This window comes from Etheostoma cragini, chromosome 11, assembly GCF_013103735.1.
Source record: "Etheostoma cragini isolate CJK2018 chromosome 11, CSU_Ecrag_1.0, whole genome shotgun sequence".
NCBI classification, from domain to species: domain Eukaryota; kingdom Metazoa; phylum Chordata; class Actinopteri; order Perciformes; family Percidae; genus Etheostoma; species Etheostoma cragini.
Genome location: NC_048417.1, coordinates 19,259,224 through 19,284,199, shown reverse-complemented (window position 1 = coordinate 19,284,199; position 24,976 = coordinate 19,259,224). Strand labels below are relative to the sequence as shown.

Below are 24,976 nucleotides of genomic sequence, written 5' to 3'. Positions count from 1 at the left end.
GAGTGGAACCCAGTGTGAGGCTAGAGACCAGTGCTCCGCCTTGTCTCTTTAGACCTGTGACATTACTCCTGTAGAGCAAACTGCAGATGGGAGGAAATTGTCTGCATACAAAAACTGATCATAGTGCAAGGAGCGCACAAACTCTGTCTGTCTCCTTCTGCTTTGCTGTAACAAAAGACAGACAAATTCTCTTTTTGCTAGGAAAGGCAGAGTTGATAAAAAACAAACGCTGTTAAACAATATCTAGTGGGTTATCTAGTGTCTTATGTTCAGTGTGTAAGGTGATGACAACTGAGCATGAAAGGACAGCATTACTGCAGCATTAATTCAAACCCTCCACCTTTCTTTGTGCCTTTGCCAGCACCTAGAACAAAGGACACAGTACAGAACCTGGCTATGCTCCTGTGTGGAGACAAGCATGACGACACACAGATGTTCCCACTTACAAATATAGCCTAACTGTTTTTATTTATTTATATTTAACTACAAGGATTTAAACTGCTGACATACAGATTATGCACAAGTTCTTCTGTAAAAGTGATACTTTCATCTGTAATATTTGCAAAAATCAACTTCTGTATTTTTAAATTATAAACACACCAAATGCAGCTTGTATATATTTTTGTGATTTAAAAACTTAAAATATGAAGGTTCCTTAATCAAAAATTCAGATTGAGCCTTTAAACACATTCGGAAAGGTGACCTTAGTTCCCAGTATTAGACGTAGATGACAAAATAGCTTTTAGTTTTTTCTTGGCCATTTCTGCACTAAGCACTATTATATACTATGTCTACATGGAGCTTCGCCCGCTGCCTGTGCTCACAAATCAACATAAACATTTCTAGGTTTGAACTAGGCCTGCAAGATTCGGGGAAAATATATGAATCACGATTTTTTAGCTTAGAATTGATTTCACGATTCTCTGCCAAGATTCAAAGTCATTCAAAAAATAATAAAATAAAGGTAGTTAAAAGTTTAATCGTGAAAAGTGTGAATCAAGATTACAATTTTACAACTATTAATCACGCGGGCCTAGTTTGAACCAACGTGTCCTAAAGAAGATAAACAGTTTTCCCTTGCAGACTTACAAATGAAGGTAATGAACGCCTCAGCGGTAGGTAGGTAGGTATTAAAAATATGTTTGGTCACAGACAGTGATGAAGTTTGTGCCGACAGTTTGCAGTAGTCCACCACCTTCATTTGCAAGGACTTTACTCCCCTGTGCATCCGTCCTCCTGGTGTGTACACAACAATATTCAATTAGGTTCAAAGCGGTGCATAATATGTCTAATGAAACATGACCGAGGTCTCTATTGTTTGCTTACCGAAAGAAAAAAAGCAAGGTTTTCATAAACTATAAATCTAAGAAAAGCATTAGACCTTCACTTTGTAGTGCGCTGCTGTTTAGTCTAGTTTCAAATGACCAATCACACCTTTAGGAAAGTAAAGTTATTAACATACCATCTGCTTCAAGATCTGGGAGGGAATATATACTACTGTACTAAAAACAATGGACTTCTCTATGTGACAGCCAAAAGTGATCAAAAGAGGACAAGCAGGTGGGGAAGAGAGACTAGGGTATACAGCAGTGGGACAGAGGAAATATGGGCAAATTTCTTACTTACGATTTATTTTCTAAGAATAATATATGTCCAACAATATGTCCAAGTGTCAACAAATCGAGGTGAAATTCTGATATTCAAAGAGAGAGCTCAGTATCAGTTGGATTAGTGCAGGCGCATAAACACAAACACACACACACACACAAACACACACAAACACACAGTCAAACTCACACTCACACTCACACACACACTCACACTCACACTCACACTCACACTCACACAAACACTCACACAAACACTCTCAGTTACTTCTGAACCATTTCCACTTCGATACTAAGAGTGAATGTGTGCGTGTTCTTGTGTTGTCTAGAGCTTAAAAAAAACACAGGTGCTTCTCTCTTACATCACCATTTCTCTTGAACTCGGGTTGATTGAAAGGAGAGAAACAAAGAGGAAAGGTGAAAAAGAACCATATGGGCATTAGGTGGCCTCTCCATTGATTCTCCGTGCAGTTGTGTGTGTGTCTGTGTGTGAGTGTGTTTGTGTGTGTTGTCAACGTGTTTGTGTGAGACAGCGAACAGACGGTAGTCAGGTGCAGAGGTTTGGGTCTGACACCCTGGGGTCTTCGGGTGCCCTGACACCAACCTAATGTTAATCACTGTCCATGATCCTGTCTTGCTGCTGTTAACTCTCAGGAGGAAGGGGCTCCTTTAACAAACTTATTCTAAGCATAGACAGGCTGAGACAAGAAATCAAAAAAGCTTTGCACCATGACTGTTATGAGTAATCTTAAGTGTGAAGCAACCCTGAGGAGGGTGTCAAACATAGAAATGCTTAAAATATGTATTCATGCATTCAAAATGATTGGATATGTTAACAGGCAAGTGAGCTACGCACTTCACTACTAAATAGAGAGAATATTGCATTTTTGCCAATGAAGACAAATTAATAAGGTAATTGAAAGGAAAAATTAAAATTAAATTATTCTCTTGCAATATGGCATGGCATAGCAACAGTACTGTAACACCTTCTTTTAGAAAACTTGGCCAGAGGTGTAGTTTTTTTGTCGTTTTATAAAGGTTTTATATTTGAACAATGCATTGGCCTCTTTTTCAAGGTCAAAAAATTTACTTTGAATGTAAGCTTTTAAGCCAACATAGATGGCTTAAAAGTGATCCATGTTGTCATTATAGTTTTTTAAAAACATCTGCTATTCCACGCCAAAACTCCATCAGCTGAAGAAGATAATGTGCTATGATGAAAAGCTCAAGAAAAGCCACTAATGGACTTTAATGTGAGTTTGTCAGTAAAAAAGCATGATGTTTGCAAATAACAAGCTAAAGTAAAGCAGAATACACTGCGCATGATCCATTTCTTAATTTAAATTTTTATATTTACATTTTTGAGAGATAATACAGTTATCATGTATCATGAATGACTACTGCTATATTAAGGTATCACAGAATCCCCTCTATTACAAAACTATTGCTATCATGGAAAACATAACAGTATTAGTGTTGTATCTATAAATCACAATTCTATTGTGATTTTATTAGATCCCTATTTTATAACCTGGTTATACATAATAGGAGTGTATGCCTCCAGTTTATGGCTGACTTTATTGTGTTTTCCTGGTACAGAAAAGTTAGTAACTTTTTGACATGTCTGGAATGCAGGTAATTTATGAATGTCAGAAAAGGTGATGGCACAAAGCAGTGTAATTGTAAACACTTTCGTCATTCTCTTTAACCGCCATACCTTTATTACCTGCTGTCACTCTGAATAAAGACAAGGCGAATGCTTCACTGATGGAGACACCAGCAGATCAATCCCATATAAAACAAGCTGTATTGGTTTATAAATCAGGTCTTCAGTTTCTGCCTCTGGCTGCCCAATAAGCATACATCAGCTTGAGTGGGATGAGCTGCCTGCTAGCTGCAGCTTTTGATAGATAACAAGAACTCGCAACCACATCCAAACGCAAGGCACAGAATATGAGAAAGAAATACACAGACAGTCAGACAGACAGACAGACACACACTCTCACACACACACACACACAAACACACACACACAAATATATAGAATTGCAAATTGCTCTTTTTGTCTCTGTAACTATTGGCCTTTACTGTGGTATAAAAAGCCACTTTGCATTTTAGGGGGTTTCAATAGATTTTAGAGGAACCATCCATTTGACTAGTTGCTGACGCCTAATGGTGCAGAGTGTTACTATTACAAAGAGTAATGATATTTTGAAATTGCTCCACTAAAAGTAGTATTCTAATGTTCAGCTGATTTGTGGCCAAGCACTAACACTTATTTTGCAACTTTGAATTGTACAGGAGTGAAACCAGTAAAAGTAAAACATCTATGTGTATGCACAGGAAAAATGAATATACAGTACATGTATGTAAAGCTTGCACACTTGTTTTGTACATTCCCCTTTTCATTATCCTTCATTACTACTTCTTCTCCATAACCGAACACATTGAAATCACTACACAAAATGTGGTGATTCAATATTCCCACAGATGGAGCTGTTTAAACCAATGAGATGAGCGGCATCCATAGGGGCAGTAATACCATTATTTATCTTACCTGGCAAGACAAGTGGAAGCCATTACAGTCTGATCTCATGAGTCTGAAGTGATTATCACCTCTAGCAGCATTTAAATCACTTTCCTGTAACTGAATGAATCAGTTCATTTCCTACATGACACTGTAAAATCAGGTCAACACGTTGCTATATGACTTTCATGCCAAATTAATTGTCATTACCAAATCATGTATTTTCAAAAAAAATAATTTCAAACTAGGTTTGGAAATCATCTTATCGGCCAACAAAAGAACGACAAGAGAGTATACACTCAACTGGTACAAGAACAGGTGCATGTACAAAACGGACTTAAAACATGGCGTCTTAAATCCACCCCTTAAACATTTCTACAAGGAAATGTAATTCCTAAGAAATGTGAAATACACACCATGAAAGGAGTGAGCCACCATCCTTTCGTGCTCTTCAGCTTTAAACTTTCGTCCCCTCATGGTTAATCTCACCATGAAGAAAACCCAATTACAGCTACTTCTATTTCCAAGTCCAAAAAACTCTTCCTACGGCTTAAGCCTACGTTTAGCCTGATTAATGAAGTTGTCGGCAATAATTCAAACAGACTATCTGGCAAATTTTTTTATGGGGGGAAAAGGGGGGGGGGTCAGCCAAAGTTCAGACCTCTATCCACCCTGTGGGGAAAGGTTCCACACTGCGGTCTTCTCTAGAGCTGACCCAGTTCTGCTATCGCTGCTTGCCCTGTTCAATGGCTGGATTAAGTCTATCCACTGGTGTGTGAGTGTGTGTGTGTGTGTGTGTGTGTGTGAGTGTGTGTGTGTGTGTGTGTGTGTGTGTGCGTGCAATTCCACCAGTGTGACTAACAAGCTTGGCTGCTGCAGTCCAGCAGATTGAGAGACACCTACTGCTAGTTAAAGCCTTTCGAACCCTGGGGTCATCTGCCTCTCATGGGGTGAGGAAGAGTATCAACGAAAGTACTGTCACTGTGCTGACATTTTTGTAAAAGTGGAAATAGATACTCGTACATATTCTGTCAAAGGGCACCATATGAACTGCAGCAAAGCATTTCATTTGACCATCAGATTTAAAAAAACTAACAAAAAAATACAATGTCCCCCTTTGAGTTGAATTTATACTTTAGGAAACACTGACTTTTTTGCTGTTCACAAACAATATTTTGGGTCAATGGAGTCACTTAATATTTTGACACTTCAAATAACACTACAAAACCTAAAGTGCATTAACAAAAAGTGAAAAAGTGTGTCACAGTTATTCTTTAGTGGAAGCTTGGATTTTGTTTAATGCTTGTGTTCCATTTTTCAGTGGAACTTTTTTCAATTAAAATGTGTATTTCAATTTCAAGTGTTTTAATTTGATTAGTTTTTTAACGTCACATTTTTTAAAATACCATAATATAGTCACTGTCCTGGCTCCATACACGTTCATGTTCACAACAGTGCCATTACTGCAAATCATGTGAGACACAAAAGCAAAACTAAAAACTCAACTTCATAATTGCATTGACATGACTGAAGATTTCTTAATTTTCCAGAGAAAATGAAGATTGGACTCTTGTTTTCTTGGTTGATAATGTCCAGATAACTTTGATAGGGCTCAGGACTGCTGCTGTACTCAAATATTTTTTATTTTATAAAGGTAGAATCTATGTCCAATAGATTATCATTAAGTTGTGAAGTAACAACATATTTAAGTTACATCCCAATGTGTTAAAAGATTAAATTGTACACATGAATGTTATGATTGTTCAAATTGTTTTTGAAATTGTTTTTGATTGTTTAAGGTGGTTTGAGCAGGTGGGAACAGTCCAGTTTCATGCCAACAAAAATTGATGAAACAACTGAAACAAAATTAGAGTTTTCTGTCTGTTTTGCAAAAACACACGCTTATATTTGCAACTCAACCCACCTTGGCGCAAGGAGGTTAGTTCAGAGCCAAAAAAACAGGTCCATGTGCGAAGAAGACAACAAACGGCCATTGCTTCTGCAATTGCACGGCTGCCAGATATGTGGCAGTATGAAAATAAAAGGCCATTGAGTTAATGGACAAGAAAACACTGTCACTTGCTGGGCATGACTGTAAAAAATGTTTCAATCTTTCAACAAATTGCTAGATTAATTACAGACCCATGTTTTGTCAAAATGTGACACCGATGTCTGAGATATTGCATGTAATATACAATACAAAACCATTTGGATTTTAAAATGTTTTACATGAATTTAGCAAAAGTCACGTTGTTTGAGCGCTAAAATAATCTTAGCCTTAAGGAATGGAACTGCAACAATGAGGTGAATGCAGTAACAGGGTGGTACTCAGATTGACCAAAGGGCATTGATCTCTGTGTACTGGTGTGGAGCTAGCTTGTGCATTAGTCTGGATCTGGATAGAACAAAGTGAACACCTTTTAAAACCCTGTCTCCACCCCTGTCATTACAGGGGGCTGCTTATTAATCATTCTTTTTTTACATGGCAGATTAACATGTACACGTTTTAATTATTTGACAAAAATGTATTATCTTTAATATAGGGGTGCTCGATCATGGAAAAAATTATAATCACGATTATTTTGGTCAATATTGAAATCACAATTACTTAACACTCATTAACCTTTGGATATAATAGATAGTGTCCAGATGTATAATCTTTTAGTGTCCTTTATCTCACAGAAAGTCTTTGGAGCTGAACAAAATCTGTTTTTACAGATGTCACACAACTTTTCACAGCTATATAACAATTCCAGATACATGACACAATATTGCATCAAAAGTCACAATTTCACTCACTATGACTATGACTAGCTCACTGTCATTACCAAACATTGTGCTAAAATATGAACAATAATGTTGCCGTCAGTGGGCTTATTTACTAGCAACCTAAGGAAAAACCCAGCACATAGACGGTACCTTAGTACAACATTACATAACTCATGTTGACTCATTATACATACAGTTTAACAAAAAAACATTACGATGTTATTTTATGTTGGTTTCAAGCGGTAGACCTATGCACCTAGGTGGAATAGGTTTTAAAAAGTAAGTGAATACAGCGTGTTGGGGGAATACACCATCTACTACAGCGGGGGGGCAGGGGGACCGCAGCGTAGCTAACGTTAACTCTTCCCAGATTTGGTTTTGCCGTTTTTGCTCACCAAACACTGCTGTGGTTGCCCTCCTTCTGCCATCTCATGCTGAGTTTTAAAATTCCAGCGGATACACCTGACTTGCCCCCTTGACTGCTGGGAGATTTTATGACTTTGGGAGGGGCAGATGTGCATGTGCGCATGTGCACATGTGCGTGTCATTCAGAACACAAGACAAAATAAGAGCGTCCTTGCAAAACAGAACATGGCAAAAAAAAAAAAAATTCTCGATTATACTATTGTGGTGATTGTTGGGAGCCAAAATTAAAATTGAAATCGGAAATTAATGAGTTGCACAGCCCTACCCTATTACTTTATGTCTGCCGGATAAACAAACTGCGACTGAGACGAAACACAGCTCTCATTGACTCTGAACCCCCAATAACCCCTGTTTTTCTCTTTTTTTTGCTAGGGAGGAGCTGTCTCCAGCTCCTAAAATGTACTTTCATTTGTGACAAGTCTGCTCTTCAATCCAGACCTGTGATGTCTTATCTGGGCCATGTCGTGATATACATAACTTTAATATCTAATTCAGTCTCTTAGTCTCTTACGTATTAAAATAGAACACACACGTATGAGAAAAAAGGAAAATCAATTGAAATGTTGCAATATTTGACAGGACTGTGCTCGAGGAGACACAAAAACAGTAGAAAGAAAAACATCACACGGTGTCGCTTGCTTTTCTTTTTTGAATGAGAGAGTATGTGGTTTTGAGACAGGCAGGAGCTGTATGCATGCATGCAGGGTGCCGGTACGTTGGGGAATTTATTTTTTTCAACTGTCTTTGATCACTTCCCAGCTTTGAAGTAACTCTCAGCAAAGGGGGGGGACGCCAAGCAAAAGTCACCGCAAGTTCACATCGCAACTAGGACTCGGAAAAACTGCAATCTGCATAATTTATTCTTTAAACTGTAAAAATGCAAAGAGATGAAGAGATCTCTAGGTGCCCAAAAAACCCGCCCCCTGCTTGACAACCCCAATTAAACACTCTCCCTCTCCACATTTGTTCTCAATTACAGCTTGAAGAGAGACAACATGAGAGCCTCTAATGCTCATCAAGTGATGGATTTAAAAAGATACAGTGGAAGGTAAAGCACCACCGATTCTGGAGAAAATTTAATTAAAATACAATGTAAATGAGCAAATAGAGAATGCGTGCTCATGCATGTGAACACACACACGCACACACACACACACACACACACACACACACACACACACACACACACACACACACACACACACACACACCTCTATCAACATGCTTTATTTCTCAGTTCAACACAACTCAGACATTAAGACAAGACACTATGTTCCAGGGGTGTGCGATTCAGAAAAGTTCACGATTCAATTCAATGTTGATTTTCAATTCAAAATCAATTAATTCACAGTTGTAAATGTAGTTACTTTTCCCATGTATGTATGTATGTATGTATGTATGTATGTATGTATGTATGTATGTATGTATGTATGTATGTATGTATGTATGTATGTAAGTATGTATATGTATTTCCATACATTCATGTGGATTTGTTTGGAATTTGTTATTTTAACATCCTGTTATTATACTGTATGTGTATGTTGTGTGTGATGTCTGTAAGCAACTGAGACCTTGAATTTCCCCTAGGGGATCAAGACAGCATCCATCTATCTATCTATCTATCTATCTATCTATCTATCTATCTATCTATCTATCTATCATGTGATTGCAGTAGACATACAAAAAAAGTTTAAATTAATTGATTTTTGGAATTCTATGAATCGATTTTGAATCGTTAGAGATGAAATGTGATTTGATTACAAATTGATTTTTTTGCACACCCCAACTGTGTTCCTATACAGTTTTCACTTCTTTGTGTGTCTTAGCTTGATGGTGATTGTCACTTTATGTGTGTTACTCCATTTTGATATTTTTTACTGATTTGTTGGTGTTTATGGGTATTCTTCAGAAACCAGCAATTATCAAATTAAGTGTCAAAGACTCAAAGTGGACCTTCAAGACAAACACACACACAGTTGTTTACAAATATGTCAGTACCAAATATGAATCTTTAGTCAAATCAAATTTACCTACCCCAAACCCTTCAGCACTACGCCTGAGTTCACGTATAGTGTTGGGTTTTCTGTAGCCACATTTTTGGCGGTCCAATCAGTGAACAGAGGGAGTGGCTGAGAACAATGACGTTGAGGACGTGCGCTAGAGGTGTAGTTCCGTAACGGCGGCGGAAAAAGATGTGAGCAAAGTGATTTGGTCCGCTGTGGCAACACTGCCAAATATTCAGAAGTTAAAGGACGAGGAAGAACAAGCTTTGCTGAGTTTTGCTGGTGGCCATGATGTAGTGGTTCTCCTCCCCACGGGGTTCAGGAAAAGTTTGATTTTCCAGCACGCTCCGTTAGTGGTGAAGGAGTTGGCTAAGATTTACGCTATCAATGCTAACGCTAAATATAAGCCTTGTTGGTCTCCCTCTTGTTGCACAGGCGCATGACAGACGCCGCGACCAAACATTAGTGAGTGGTTATGGCAGTAACCCGCCTTCAAGGAAGTTAACAGCTTTCAATGGAGAGTGGCCAAACTCAGTACAAATGAAATGTACGAGAGTCTGGCAGGACCAGACTAAACGTTGCTCACTCCTCCAGAAAATGTGTATTCTGCTCAGCTCGTAGAACACTTCAGCTAAGCTATGAGTTAAAAAGCTAACGCTATGCTAGCAAAAACCAAAGTCAATAACAGTGTGTACAGTTGACAATCAGAAAAAATAATTTGAAAGCTAGCTATCCAGCCATGTCATTGTTGCCAAAACAATATAACGACTATTATGAACAGTTTTATCTGTAAAGTGTAACGTTACTGGCAGCTGCAGCCTGAAGTAGCAGCTTGAACAGTGAACGGAATGGGTGATAACATTATTTGCTGTGAAACAAAGCGTCCAGAGGGGCAGTATACCTTACTTCTTTCAGCTTGTGTGTCCTGTGGTGTTCAGAGGATGAGTTGGAAATAACAGGTTCACGTTTCCTTTTTGTTTTAATGCTGCACCGTTATTTAGAACAGTAAACAGACAGTTTCACCAGAACTCCTTTAGTAGGTGTCCTACATAACTTTTTAATGGACGCCCTGCAGCCAACCAGAATTGAGTATTCACCCAGGCCATACGGCACTTCACAGCCCCGGCACATAAGCCTGCTCATTTGTGTCTGGTTATGCCTGCTTGCAGTCGGTTGCCTACTAGAAATATGTCACTTTTAACTTGATGAAAGTGATGCTCTCTGACAATAAATGAAAGATTTTTGAAATGACATGTCTATTTTATCTCGGAGGACCTGAGATGCAAACATTCGGAATACGGCCATATTTTTGTTCAGCTGCTTAATCTCGTTGTCAATTGACCATCACGTACTGCTCGTGCATGCACATCTAGGTAGGCTTAGGCCATATTTTTTGATGAATATTCCTGGGAGATCCTTAGTTGCATAGGATTTGGAAGCACGCAAAAGTTCGAGAAGATCCGAATGTACTGCCTTAAAAAAAACTGAAAATGTTGGCTGCTGCTGCTGCAGCAGATCAACTTTGTCAAGTTCACCTAAGAGCACGTTGGTTGTACAAAAGCCCTGGCCTTTAATGACAAGGTAAGAAAATTAAGCCTATATCTCAACTAAATGTGTGTGTGTGTGTGTTTGTGTGTGTTATAGTAGTAAAGAGAGAGAATGGGAGTTTAAGGTGACCTGGTCACCATAGACAAGGGCATACCCCTAGACCCCAAATAACCAATGCCAGGTTAACCCTGGCATGTTTTTTCCTGATTCTGGAATGGTGGGTGGACTAGCCAGACCCTCCTCCGCAGCATTGTGGACGAAGTTCTGAGACTAGCAAAAATACAACCCATTTAAAAAGAAGAATGTTACATTGGCTGATTGACTGTTCTATAAACAGCAACATACAATCATTTTGTCATGTCTGACTGTAGAATGCAGGTCTGCTGCTTTTGCAGGAAACAACCAATGATGGATGGTGGAGTCATAGTAACAGGGTTCTGGTCAACTACTTCTATTTGTAACATACTCTGCTGTCTAACACACTTTGCTATTGGTTTAAAGCCTAGTCAGCAATGCTGGGGTCAAACCAGGTTTCTCCCCGTATGCCATAGCAATACTCGGAGTCTCCTTTCCAGACCAGCGGAGTGTCTGAGAGTAGCGGGTAGTGGAAAAATCAAGCTGCAGCAAGAGTATGAAGATGACCGATGAGCTCATGACCCCACCACCCTCAACCCACTGCAACCCACAAGTCAACCTCCCTGGCCTCCTCCAGATGGCGCCTATTTTTCACTATGCCAAGAGGCCATTGATCCCTACTGCATGGTCAACACCTATCAGTGGGACAAAGGAGCTCCACATGGCGAGAATACAGTTAAGGTCTGCAGGATTCAAAGACAGCATAATCCAGGAATAGGAATAACTAATCAATTAGAATTTAAATTTAAGGACTTCTCGTTCAAAGTTGTCTCTTTCAAGTCATTTTCTCTCACATGCAAACAGTGCAGGGAGATTGTGAACAATGCATTTGCAACAAGTAATTTTGGTGAAAATGTACTTATGCTGTGATTAATGTGAACGTTATTCCTCATTCGTCTCAATGATTTTTTTTATCCCATTCTGACAAAAAAAATATAAAAAACACTGAATGCTTTCATTTTTGGTATTATCAGTCCTGACATAGCTAAATTATGAGACATAACAAAAACCACAAGCTAACGGTATCACATTGGTCTGGTATGGTGTCAAGTGAGACAACTTGCTATACCAGTGGTCTTCTCTATTTTTTTCATGAAAACCCCACCCGTTCTTACTTCAAACTTGCGTGTATATCAGTGTCTAAAGGGATGAAAAAGGTGCCCTTAAGTGTGTTTGTGTAACACACTGGGGAGAGCAGCAGCTACACTGGGTTTAGCGAGTAGTATGTACGGCAGAAATGCCGCGCTGGGAGGTTGATTGTGGTGGAGGATAGGTCAAACACTAAACTTTCACCAAGGAGACCGGGGTTTGTCTGCCGCTGCTTTCTTAAAGTTGCTTTCTTCTTTAACGTCCCTTTATTCTTGCTAGTCAAAGGAAAGCAACATAAGGGTCGCCAACGGTCCCGACCAAGTGCATTTAGAAAAGACGCTAAAGGAGACTTTTAGCATCAATAACAACGACAAAGACACCTGACCAAGCGCCCATACTTTAAGAGATGGAGTGAGAATGTGTTGGAGAGCCACACTGATAGGACAAAGTCAATAGGAGAGCCATTTTTACCACAAAGTATCAATAGATATAAATAGAATGCTTATCAATCTGTCATCTCTGAACATACAATATGCAAAATTAGCCCATTATGGATCTAACCATCTAAAAGCACATTCTGGCTGGAAAGACCTCCCAAACTGCCAACCCCGCTGTGATATGGACAAAGGGCAGAGCAAGTTTAAATATATTTTCTAGTCTATATTTCTGTCTTGATAGCCCACTGTTTTGGGTATTTTAAAGAAATATATAAATTAATTCGTAATAGAGCAGACATAGGGTTATCTAATAGCCCTGCTTGTTTTTTATTTTTATGTAATATCGTTACTGCATGATATTATCACCGTATTATTTACTTCCATGTGAGCCACAAATAATTACTTAAATAATTCATTATTAAAGGAGGCTCGCAAGCCACGCAATGAGTAACACTGTGCTAAACAGGTAAGTACTAACTTCAACAAGAATGAGTTTTTCAAACTTTAACTCCCAGTAATTTACAGTGTGTATTATTTCAATGCTATCGTTATTCACATGTCACATTTAAAGTTTTGATTTGGAATAATGTCTTATGAATGTTTTACATTTCCAGTGATTATTCGCTGCATATGTTGACAGCATGTAGTGACAGACAAAGGAGCAGTGGGCTGACAGCAGCTATTTACACTGGGCATTATTCTAATCACATCAAGCCTTTGGCAGGGGAAGTCCACGCCTTTCAGTGGTACACTGAGCTTAATGACAACTCAGGGGAAATATGTATTAGCATACTGTCGGCGTTCAAAGAGCTTTCAATTACATTATTTGTGATGGCTGCGGAAGCAAATGCTAATACAATGACTGTGTGGACAAACAACAACCCAAGCATTCAGTTTCTGCAACTCTATGATTTGCATTCATGTACAAAGTACAAAGTATAGGACAGTGAATTAAAAAAGAGAAAGAGAAAATGAGTGTTGTATTCATGCTAGATAAGGAGAAGCTGGAGACCCTGTCTTTGATATACTTCAGCACAGCCCTTAGGAAGAGACATCCCTTAGAACACACATAGAGTGTGTGTCTGTTGTTGCTGTTTGAAGTGGGGTTAAATTTATCTGACAATCTCCAATCCCCAACCCACATACAAACACACACTCTCTCTCTCTCTCTCTTTCTCTAGACACTCCCAATTAAGCCTGAAGGGCTATGCTTGTTAAACTAAAACCATCCTTTTCTGAAATGTCACAATGTCTTCCTGCAGTGTGGCCCATCTGTAAACAGACCTGGTGCTGTTGCCAGCCCGAGCCCCCTGGTGTGTCTGCTTGAGAGTGTTTGTTAGAGCATGTTCTGTGAGAGCAACATGTTGGCCTCTTGCATTAACACTCCGATGTGAATGCTTGATAGCGTTTTGGTCTTTTTCTGTTTGTGCATGCATTTAGGTTGTTGACCAAGTTGCCGGGTACATTTGGTGTGTAGTATGGGCTATTGTGTCTTGGCCTCGGTGTGTGTATTGGTGTGTGTTTCATGGGATTTATTATGTGCGTCTTTGCCTGTGCAGCCTTTTCTCTCTCACGCGTGTGTCTGTGTGACATCTCATTTGGCGGGCTGACAGGTTGAAGGATATGTGCTGTAATTGTTGTCTGACTGTCTTCATGCTGTAATTGAAAATGTCTTATAAGTGAAACTTTCTACCAGCATGCCAATTAAGATTAGCACAGCTACTCCTGTAAGCTGCCCAATTACCTATGTGTAGCCCACCTAGAAACCCGATTTGCATCAAGTGTCATGCTGGACCGGGCAAAATCTTTGCTAAAAATTGACAATTGTCAGCACAATTTGTGATTTAAACCTTAATAAATAGTGATCTCAAACTAATAACATAATTAATATCTGATCAGTTTCCACAGCTGTGAGCAATCCAGTCCTGCTTTATTTATTTAACTTGTGAAAGACTGTTTTGTTTTTAGAATTGAATGGACTATAAAAGAGCACAAGTCAAGCAATAAAATGCCACAGCGTGATATTTTAATTGCTGTGTGTGGCACAGCAATAGTTTAAAATGCAAACAGATTGTTCTAACTTTGCTCCAGCCTAACACAAGGGAGAACCACTTTGGTTCAGCGTATAACAAATAAAACACACAGACACACACACACACACACACACACACACACACACACAGATTACATTATTCATTGCACTGCAGAGAGCTCTTACACAGATCTCGGCAACACACAAGATGTGCTGCTGTAAAACACTGAGTGGTAACCACATTAGCTAGATTGTCTTACAATGACAGGGGATGGAGAGATGGGGAAAGATGGAGTGAGACTGAATGCATGTGCCAATCATTTAGGTGGAGCAAGGTGTTTTCTTGCATTAACACCAGGAAGTGCTCTTATTGAAGTTGTATGTGTCTATATTTAGACAAAGGCATACTAGCCAGTTGCCTAGAGAGTACTTGATGGATGCAGGGGTAAAACGTATAGGGGTATAGGGGCACACGCACACGGAATAAACCACACAATGTCCGCTTACATAGATGTAATAAACAAGTAGTATATGCCATAGGGTAGACTAAATGAAACAAACTAGTTGTTTTACGTCTAAAGAACAATGCTCACCATCACCTTTAACTAAAAGGTATGGAGTCAATAATACTTGGAGATACATTGTTAAAGAACTGGTTGCTTTATGGAGAAGCTTTCTGTGCCTCCCTCAGCTTTTTCTCTCTCTGCCTCTGTTGCTCTCTTTATAGGGATTATGCAACAAAGCTTTTTTTATAAAGCTACATTCATATTAACAACTACAAGCAATGAAGAGCTCAGAAACATCCAATGCAACAAAATTAAATCGAATAATCTAGAAATTACATAAATCCAATTTACTTCAAATCCCAATACATATTACATGGGCTCATGAATAGACCAGTTACAGCACTTAATACAGCCTTCATGTGATGGATTTTGCGCTAATGAACTGATTAATGGGAACCAAAGAAGACAAGAAACTTCTGACCACTATTATAGTGGGACAGGGATGGACTTTATATTGTCCTACATCCAAGTGTGTTTTTGTGTTAGTGTGTGCCCATCTGAGCCAAACTATGATGATTGCTCCTATTAAACTTTGGTTTTCTGAGCACCACTATCAACGTAAGCAATGCAACCATCAAGGGGTTAGATATGGAGCATGAGCACTATCCATCCTGTCCACAAGCATTTGAGAAAGAAAGAGAGTGGATATAAAAAGAATGAAACAAGCTGAAAATGACAGAGCAATAACTGCTGTAAGAAAGTGTTCAACCACACACTTGAACATAGGCAAAAACAGTACATCTATAGCATGTGTGAGTGGCCCCAGGGGGACATCAGGACGTTCACATGCATTTTGAAAGGAGAAACAAAGGGTCTACATTTGGTTCCATTGCTGTAGTTCCTGGTACTTCAAAACCCATAAACTGGTGGTAGTGTTTTGTACTGGCCCACGTATTATTGTGGCAGAGCTTGCCGTGCAGAGCATCACACACTGATCACTGATTCAATGCAAAAATAAATTGTAATGTTCATTTATTCAATTCAATTCAATTCTATTTTATTTATAGTATCAATTCACAAGAAGAGTTATCTCAAGACACTTTACAGATAGAGTAGGTCTAGACCACACTCCAGAGTTTACAAGGACCCAACAGTTCTAGTAGTTTCCTCCAGAGCAAGCAACAGTGCGACAGTGGCGAGGAAAAACTTCCTTTTAGGCAGAAACCTCGGACAGACCTCGTTGCATTCATTCACTCCACATTGAATACAAAGAACATGATGACTCGATTGTTGCTTCGTCATGCTTGAAAACGGTGTCAAACAACGCTGTTGTTTCCGGACTTTATTGGTTGAAACTGGGGCATTAATATGTACCCACATACACACAGTTCATATTTTAATCTACCCCTGCAGTGGCCTGTGATTTCATTTTAAAATACTTGTTCAACAGCTATTTAAATAATTTACTTATTTTTTTATTTTTGTCCTGACAAAAGGAAATCTGATAATCTAATCTTTTTATAGGGCAAAACCGCATTGTATACCAATAATTTGGGCAGATAGAACAAAACCGTTAAGAATTACGGTGTTACTGACAGCTGTAGATTAGTGGAATAGTGCAGAAACTAGAATATGGGTGCCCACTCAAACCTATCCACATTACTTTTGGGAAGAAAAACAACTTGAAAGGATAGCTTTAACTTATCTACCACAAGGCCAACTTATGTATCTTTTGAGACATGATCACACAATGACATGTAATGTTTTAGTCTCATAACCACACTGGTAATTGTGGATTAAAGTCCTTGTGGAATCAAGACAAAAAACATATGCTAAAATGAAATGGTTGCCAGTTTAAGTCTATGCATGGAGGAGCCTGCCAGTTGTTCTGTGGGTCAGAGGGGTTTTGTTAGCTGATAGATTTGATTAACTTCAGCCTTACTGACACTCTAACTTTCATCCAGCAAAATAATAGGGGATTAGAGTACTATTGTGACTAAAGGCACTGGGTTGAATAAAAAAAAAAAAAAAAAGATTATTTGGCTTTAGCTGGGAGAAGAGCATGTCCTTTTTTCATACCTTAGAAGAAGAAGAGCTAAAGCCCTTCATTCAGACTTCAAACCTCTCCACTGGAGTGCTTATGTAGCTGGGCTGGTGTTTGGGGTTAGTTAATGAAAATGATTTAAATACTAAACTGATTGGCAGCAGTATTTGGGAGACCTAAACAAAGCAATGTGGTAAGGACTTTGCTCTGCTCATACCATAGCAACATTCACAGGAATCTGTTGCAATTAAGAGTAAAAATACTTTACCTAGAGAAGGTTATGTGTATTATTTAGCCTCTCCCCTCTTAAACACGTTCAGGATGGAAACAGCAATCATTTCTCTATGTAACATGAACAGTGCAACAGTGACAGCATGAGTTGCATTAACATTAAATATCAAATCATAAGACATGAGCAACAAGAGATAAAAAGCATAAAGGTCAATGCTGTACTTTTAAGAAAAATTATCAATCATGGTAAATTACTAAAACCACAGATTGGAATCAGAATCCGGTTTATTGCGTAACAAACCTGTCATTCCTTCCCCGCCTAGTCAAGCAGCCAGAACATTCAAAGGACCAGTCAGTTGTAAACTGCGAATTGAAGTGTTAGCTAAGCCAGCCACCTCAGTCTTTTTCCTTCAATGCCCAGGCGCTCCAGTGGTACCTTGTGCGGAGGTTTTTAATAATGACGCTTGTTTGAATCCTGGAACAATGAGCAAGGGCTGCATTTCAGGGCTGACATTGCAGTAAAATGCCATCACATTGCCCAACGGGCTAAACTTAACTCAACTGTGAAATGTGCTTCTTAGAGAGAGAGGGGTGAAGGATAGAAAGAAGCAAAGTAAAATGAATGTAGTCTATAGGGCCTGTATGGATCGCGATAGGTGACTAAAGACTAAGACTAAGACTAAAGAAGTAACCATTTTGGTACAGTCCGGCTCTAATCACAGCTGCAGTTTAACCCCTGGCCCGTTGATTGCAATGCAGCTGCTAGTGCAGCTGGGAAACCAAGCCGTGTCACAAGATGAATCCTAATCAACTGTACAAGGACATCTGGTTTTGGATGGCAGGAGAAGAGCATTTAATAGTCTTGAAATCCTTTTACAAAAAGAGTCCCAAGCAAAGAAAGCTGTAGTTTGTGGTGGTGTTGGCTAGATGTCGAGGGGAACAACATTGCACTGTGTACAATTTGTGTCAACACTTCCAGCTACTGAGCATCACTTCATTTTTCTTACTTCATTTTGGTAAAAGCATTGTGGTGGTACATTGTCTTCATTTAAATCTAATAGCCTGGTGCAAATGGGTGATTGGGTTTGTGTGCAAGTGTCTTTATTTATTTCAAGCTTTTTCGGTGGATATAAAGCACTTGCAGGCATTAAAATCTGTTTTAATTAAGTAACAACATATTGTTACATGTCGGGATGACAGAATGCTCAGACTTTTTATAATTCATTTAAGAGTCTTTGTTAGATAAGTGAGTCAATAGGACACTTTTTGCAGTTAGTTTCTCTGTAAATACATTTGGCATCTTGCAGATTGCTGATTTATCAACTGCAGATGACAGACACGTGTACCAGTTGACCTGACATGACACTTAAAAAGAAGTTGCGTATGAACTTCATGAAGGTATGTTTTTTGACACTATAGCATTCCCAGTGAGTGGTGCTACTGGCGATAATAACCTAAAACTCATATCAGAGAGTTGAGGATGAAGCTAGCTGAGGTAATCTGTCAAACCAAGGCCACTTGGACAGCGAGTGGGAGACCCCTGATATGCACAACAACATTTCTAGATGCTTCCACAATCACAACACTTTCTTTCTCTGTTTATATAATTTCAAACTGACAGACTGTAAATCTACTGAAAGAGTTCTGATTCCTGGATCTTCAGCTTGAACACAAGACGCAGCACTGTGTTTCACTTTAGTACAATTCACTAATGCACTGCGCTTTGTACAAGTAATAAGAAAAAGTTGAACCAAAATTCACTAGCACAAACACATAGAACAATACTTCTAACATGTTAACTATTTGGAGGAAATGTTATATCCAAAAGCAACCATTCAAGCATTCACTTTCCTTGATAACCCTGTTAAGGATTTGTGTTATCATAGCAAGCCCCTCTACTAATCTTGCATGTAACATAACCAGAGTTACTGCCGGGTGCATCTTATCCTTGCAAAAAACGATATCTTCTAAACCCCTGCAGTTTCCAAAAGGCCAAGGCAATACAATGCAAGTGTCTTAGAAAGGGGAATTGATGTCATAGAATAAAATATATTGTAAGATAGATAAGACAGAAAGTATTAAAGCATCACAATAACTATCAGACACACATAGAAGAAAACACACAGACACACACACAGACACACACACACACTATTTTTTTTAATCCATATAACTCATCTTATTCTCCAGAGTTAGCAGCAAGCAATAACGGAGATAGCAGAGGACAATGAAGGAGGGCTGATGAGGGGCAGGAGGGAATGAAGCGGGAGGTAAAGAATAAACTCTCTTTTCTAGATCATCGATGTACACAAGCACAACGTTAGAGTGTATGCATAGTAATGGTAGTAGTATATGGAATCTGGGGGCTCGTAGAAAGATTGACAGCAACGGACATTGTGACATTTGTAGTTGTTGCATGCATTGTTATAATGCATGAAGGACATGGAAATGAAGCCCTGTGGACTTTTTTCAGCTACTTCTTCTATCTACATTGCACATCTATCCGATGTATCCATACGTATGCTAAGTAGCTTAACTAAGAAATTGACTTCCTGGCAGGTTGCTATATAATAGTTTATGTAGGACCATGTTGATAAGAAAGTTGATGGATAAATGGGAACAGACAGAAGACTGTAAAAAAATGAGGGAATATACAGAAAGTGTGCAAGTGAGGGAAGCATTTGAGTGAAAATACGAATAGTGCTGAATTAATGTTTAAAGAACTAGATGAGAGATATCAGCTTCGTACTTGACAGCACAGTTTACCTGTACTGTCAAGTAGGAAGCAAATTACAGAAAATTGTGCTAAATACTGTAACCTTCAATTTCCATTGTATTAAAGAATGCACGTCATGTCAGTGTACAGATGGTAAACATTAAAACAAATAAGTTTTGGTAAGAAATCCTCACCCCTTGAACATTTCTGTACACTTCTGTGTAGGTGTACCTTACTATCAGCTTAAAGATTTACACATATAAAACACATGTTTCAAATAGGGAAAAAGCTGATCCGGGGTTACCCATGCTGACAAAAACAATGAAGACTTGCCTAGCTCAGAGCTTGATATTTTAACCTAGCTACACCCATTAGCTAGAGCATTAAACCGAAAAGGTCCACACTCTAAACCAGAGCCACTTTTTCATTGCAAGACTTGCTGGAGACTCACACTTGCTACATTGATGAATGAAGAGCAAAATGAATGACAGAAAAACTCACCAGTACATGAGCCATCGATCTCTTCATAAGCAATGCTGCAGACACATCTTCCTAAGGGGACCAACCAGTCTCCATCAGCTCCACAGAAGAGTTTGGGAGTGTCTCTTTCTTCAGCATGGTCAATACAAGCCCCCCTCACCTCCACCAATGAAGAAGAGTCCACACGAGGCACTGTGTCCGGAAACGAGGCCAGGTTCCTTAACGTGAATGGACATTTCTTATAGTAAATCCTTACTGAAACCAAGGCAATGCAGGCACCGATGTCCTGGAACGCCAGGTAGAAACCCTTCCTTGTCATGGGTCCCACTTCCCGCACTTCAGTGTTGAGCTTGAGGATGCGATCTCCGAGGTCCATCTGAGTGAAGCTCTCATCAGCAGCGATGGTGTCGATCTTGGTAAACTGTTGGGGCTTGAATTTGACACCGTGAGCCTCATCCGTCTCATGGTAGAAGAGGTTGAAAGTCTCCTTGCAGGTACCAGACACCCAAGGGATGGAGTTGCAGTCACGTAGGGTGAAGCGAAGCTCCACGTAGATCTTTTGGGCAGCCTGTCGAGAGATCCAGTTGGAGCGAAGCCAGTTGTTCTGGTTGGGCTCCATCACATTGCAAACCTGGAAAGTATGGATTGGCCGGTTGTGCTCATCCATCTCAGTGATGGCATCCCACTAAACATAAAATAAGAATGGGATTGGGGGTAAAAGAGGGAAAGAGGGAAGAGCAAAAAATCTTAATGATTAATCAATTGTAATTAAATGATAAGACCAAAAGTCCTAAGTCCATCTAGTCGCCCCAGCAGGCAACTCTGTTCAATATATGGGTGATGGACAGAATGAAGAACAGTGTTGGTTTCATTAGTTAGTCTTAAAATGTGAAATTTGTCCTGATTATGGCACTTAGGTATACACCATGGGGTCATTGAAATCAAAAAGGTTCCAAGGTCCATTTAGAGCATTAATGTGATAAGCTAATTTAATTGCAAACTGCCTGTGTTGGCCCATTGTGAGACCCTTAAAGATAACACATGGGCTAGAAGTTGCATGAAAGGAAAGCAGTCTGGACTTCCCTCCCAAGAAGAATTACATTGTTAATTGTTTAAGAAAGTAGAAATTATGACAACGCAAAGGAGGAAGTACGGTGACGTTATTTTAGAACATTAGAAAGTTAGGAGGAGATCAGGGTGGATGAACAGTATCGATCAACAAAATATCTGACTTCAACACTGGAGATTGCTGTTGGTTTCCAGGTTCCTACCATGAATACACTTTATTTTTTTAATGTATGACCATGATTGTTTTCAAACTGTAACCATGTTTATTAGTATAACCATGATGACGTTGCTCCCCCGACCTTAACAGAAATGTTAAAAGTTTTTCTAACATTATTTACATACTTATCACAATATTTTTCCCTGAATGTAGTTTTTGGGTTCAACTAAACTTTAACCACAGGATTGTAACATCATAAATAAGATGTATCATTCATTAGTGATTTGTAACAGTTGATGTCCTGCTGATAGCAAGGATAACTTTACTTTAATAACATGTGTGCACTAGTGAGCATTCACAAACACATTTCGATGTTTAATTTGGAGGACTTGCTAGAAGAGTCCCAATGGGGCTACATACTCATTTACTTATGCCTATATCTGTAATCTCTCACCATCTACCTCTGCACAGTGTTACTGCACTAATCTAGTTGATAATCCAGCTTGATGGCCGTTGTCACGGTGCCTATCCTTGTCATATTAGAGTAGTTGCATGCTGGTCAGATACTGTACATTCTAGTTTCTGGAGTTCTATAATTTCATCAATCCAGATTAAATAATTGAATAATCATCTTTTACATTTCACTAAATTTGTAAATATTACAGTTTGTTTTTGATTGCTAGCCAACAGTGGACACAGCTGGTGCTACATGTGCAAAACTAACTACAGTCTGCTCATACTATATTGAAGCAAACTGATAATTTTAGTTCCTTCTTGTTTACCTCACATGAAAACTGGTGTATTATACATTCTATAGCTTTTCTTCAAAGAAACTATTGAGAAGTTTGAAGTCACTCAAATTGTACAAACTGTAAAAATTAGAAAGTTTGTAATTTCTGTATTGGTGTTTGATGCTTGCGTTTTTTCTCTCAGTGTGTTCTGAGTGATGGTGTGTGTTATCTCAGTGAGGGTTGGTCATAGTGTTTGCTGCACTGAGCCTGTTCTGACACACGTATGAAGACTTGCTTGGAATGAGTTTTGCAGGAGATGTGAACTGTTTAGTTCAGGTGACTGTTGTTAGTGCAGACTGTAGTCAGAGTTTTGCACGTGTGGCTTCAACTGTGCCCAGTGTCGTTTAGCAATCAAATACTTCATCTGACAAATAAAATTGATTGATTTTGTCTGCACAACAGATTGGTATCAAGTTGTTTCACTAAATCGTGGCGTGCATGCCTATGGGGCTGAGTTATATTAGCATGGTAAGCACAGCATGCTTACCTGCTAACATAGGTCATTATGGTAATTTGAGCATGCATACTGTCATTGTTCACACTTTCAATGAAATACCCACTCAACTAATTTCTTACATTCCACTGAAATGTATTATAATTGTTCCAGAAAATTGTCTTTTTAGGACCCTACATTTATATTGTTAATATTTCTATGTTTAGGAAAATAATGATAATTATTAGAAGTAGTTTTTGTTGTCTTTACATGAAACAGTTATTTTGTTACTGTCTTACAGTTATTGTCTTGATTGATGCACCGACATTGGTTTGTCTGTAGGCGGAGCTTCCTGTTTAAAGAAAAGTGGTAGAAGCTAAAAGGAGTTCAGTGTTGAAGTTGGCATAGTGTTGTCCTTTCACCACTGGGCCAATACTTACAGTTGTACCAGAAAAAAAAGTATTCATCCAAATCAAATTTATTGACATTTAGGTAGCCATTCTTTTGAAATACAGTGGCGTGGATTCAACTTTTAGTGACGAGGAACTCAAAACGAGCGTTAGAATTTAAATTAAAATATGACAATCGAATACTAGTTAGTTGTCAAAACATCTTGTGCTTGAGCAAAATGATGAACAGACAGAACATTATCTTCAACCCTGGCAGGGAAATAAAAGACATGAACAAACTAACAATCTGTTCTCCTAATATTCCTTCAGGTATTCAAGGGTAGGTTTTCTGTTAGAATGATGTCTGATTCCAGCTGCCTAGTCATCAGCTCTGCAACTTCCAGGTCACATGATTACAGGGTACGGCAGCTTTACAGGGTCATGAGGTTACCTTTTCCCTGTATTGATGGGAGAGAAGGTAATGGGGTTTTTAGCCTCCTGGTCCCGCACAGCTCTCTGGTTTAATTAGAGCGGTGACTGGCTACATGGGTGACCCCAAAACCAGCCAACACAGACCAACACAGAATCAAATTATCTGCCTGAGAAAAAGGTCTCTCAAATCACTTTGCTTATAATACAGCTTTGGACCCTCCACAAACCACAGCATTTGCCTTTATGTGTGTGTTCTTTCAATTTAGACTGACATACAAACCATTTTGCTTTTACTGGATTTTTTTTTTAAACTATAACTGCTATTGCTTCACCCACACTTACACCCCTGTCTCCTGGTATAAGCCAAACACTATAATCAACACATTTTCACAGAGACAAGCAAAAGATGCAAGTGGAAGGTTAGGTGAGGAAGGCCAAGCATGAAGTTATTAATTATCAACAACCAAATTCACATAACTATCATTTTGCATTTAAAAGTTACTAATTACGAACACACACATTTCATGTTCCCATTTTCTGTTCAGTGAGAAGACATCCCCATTCTAATTACTGGCTGGAAAACAACTACTATATAGGCACACACAGTCCAGAGGATTGCAATAGACCTGCTGGTTAATTATCAGTAATATTTGCCTGATAAGCTTGTGCATTTAATAAGCTATTTTGCATTTAGCTAAATATTACCTCTTGATGAGAGTAGTAATCACAGCCTAATGTTTGCTTTCACATACTCATTATTCTTTTTAATAACATGTTCTAATTCAATCATGCAAAGATGACAGACTTTAATCTGATCTTCCCTCAAGGTGTCATTGTAGCATTACAGTCAAACAAATTAATTCAGATTAATTTTGTTACTGCCCATCAAACGTGAGGCTTTACACAACGAGTTCTGCTGGGCATACATAGCACTGCAGTAAATGCAAGTGAACGTGGTCATAGCGTAATTCTTAATTCTTAATTCCTAAGTTAAAGAAAACAAGGAACAATACCACACATTGTTCATTCATTGTGTCCAGCTTTCCACATTAATATAATTTGGAATGTATATAATAATGTAATATAATATTAGAGTTTTAGCACATTGTTAGGCATATTTTAGGGGGGCTGAAGCTACCTCAAAATGTTCCCAAGC

The 24,976-nt window shown here is 38.9% G+C and overlaps 1 protein-coding gene across 1 annotated transcript in view; it reads right to left on the bottom strand.

Moving 5' to 3' along the window:
* Positions 1–24,976, bottom strand: part of epha6 (eph receptor A6) — a 179,543-nt gene that overhangs the window by 112,831 nt on the left and 41,736 nt on the right. The window contains exon 3 of the mRNA XM_034885345.1: positions 20,572–21,235. Coding sequence (XP_034741236.1) covers positions 20,572–21,235 — 664 coding nt within the window. The remainder of the gene's footprint in view (positions 1–20,571; positions 21,236–24,976) is intronic.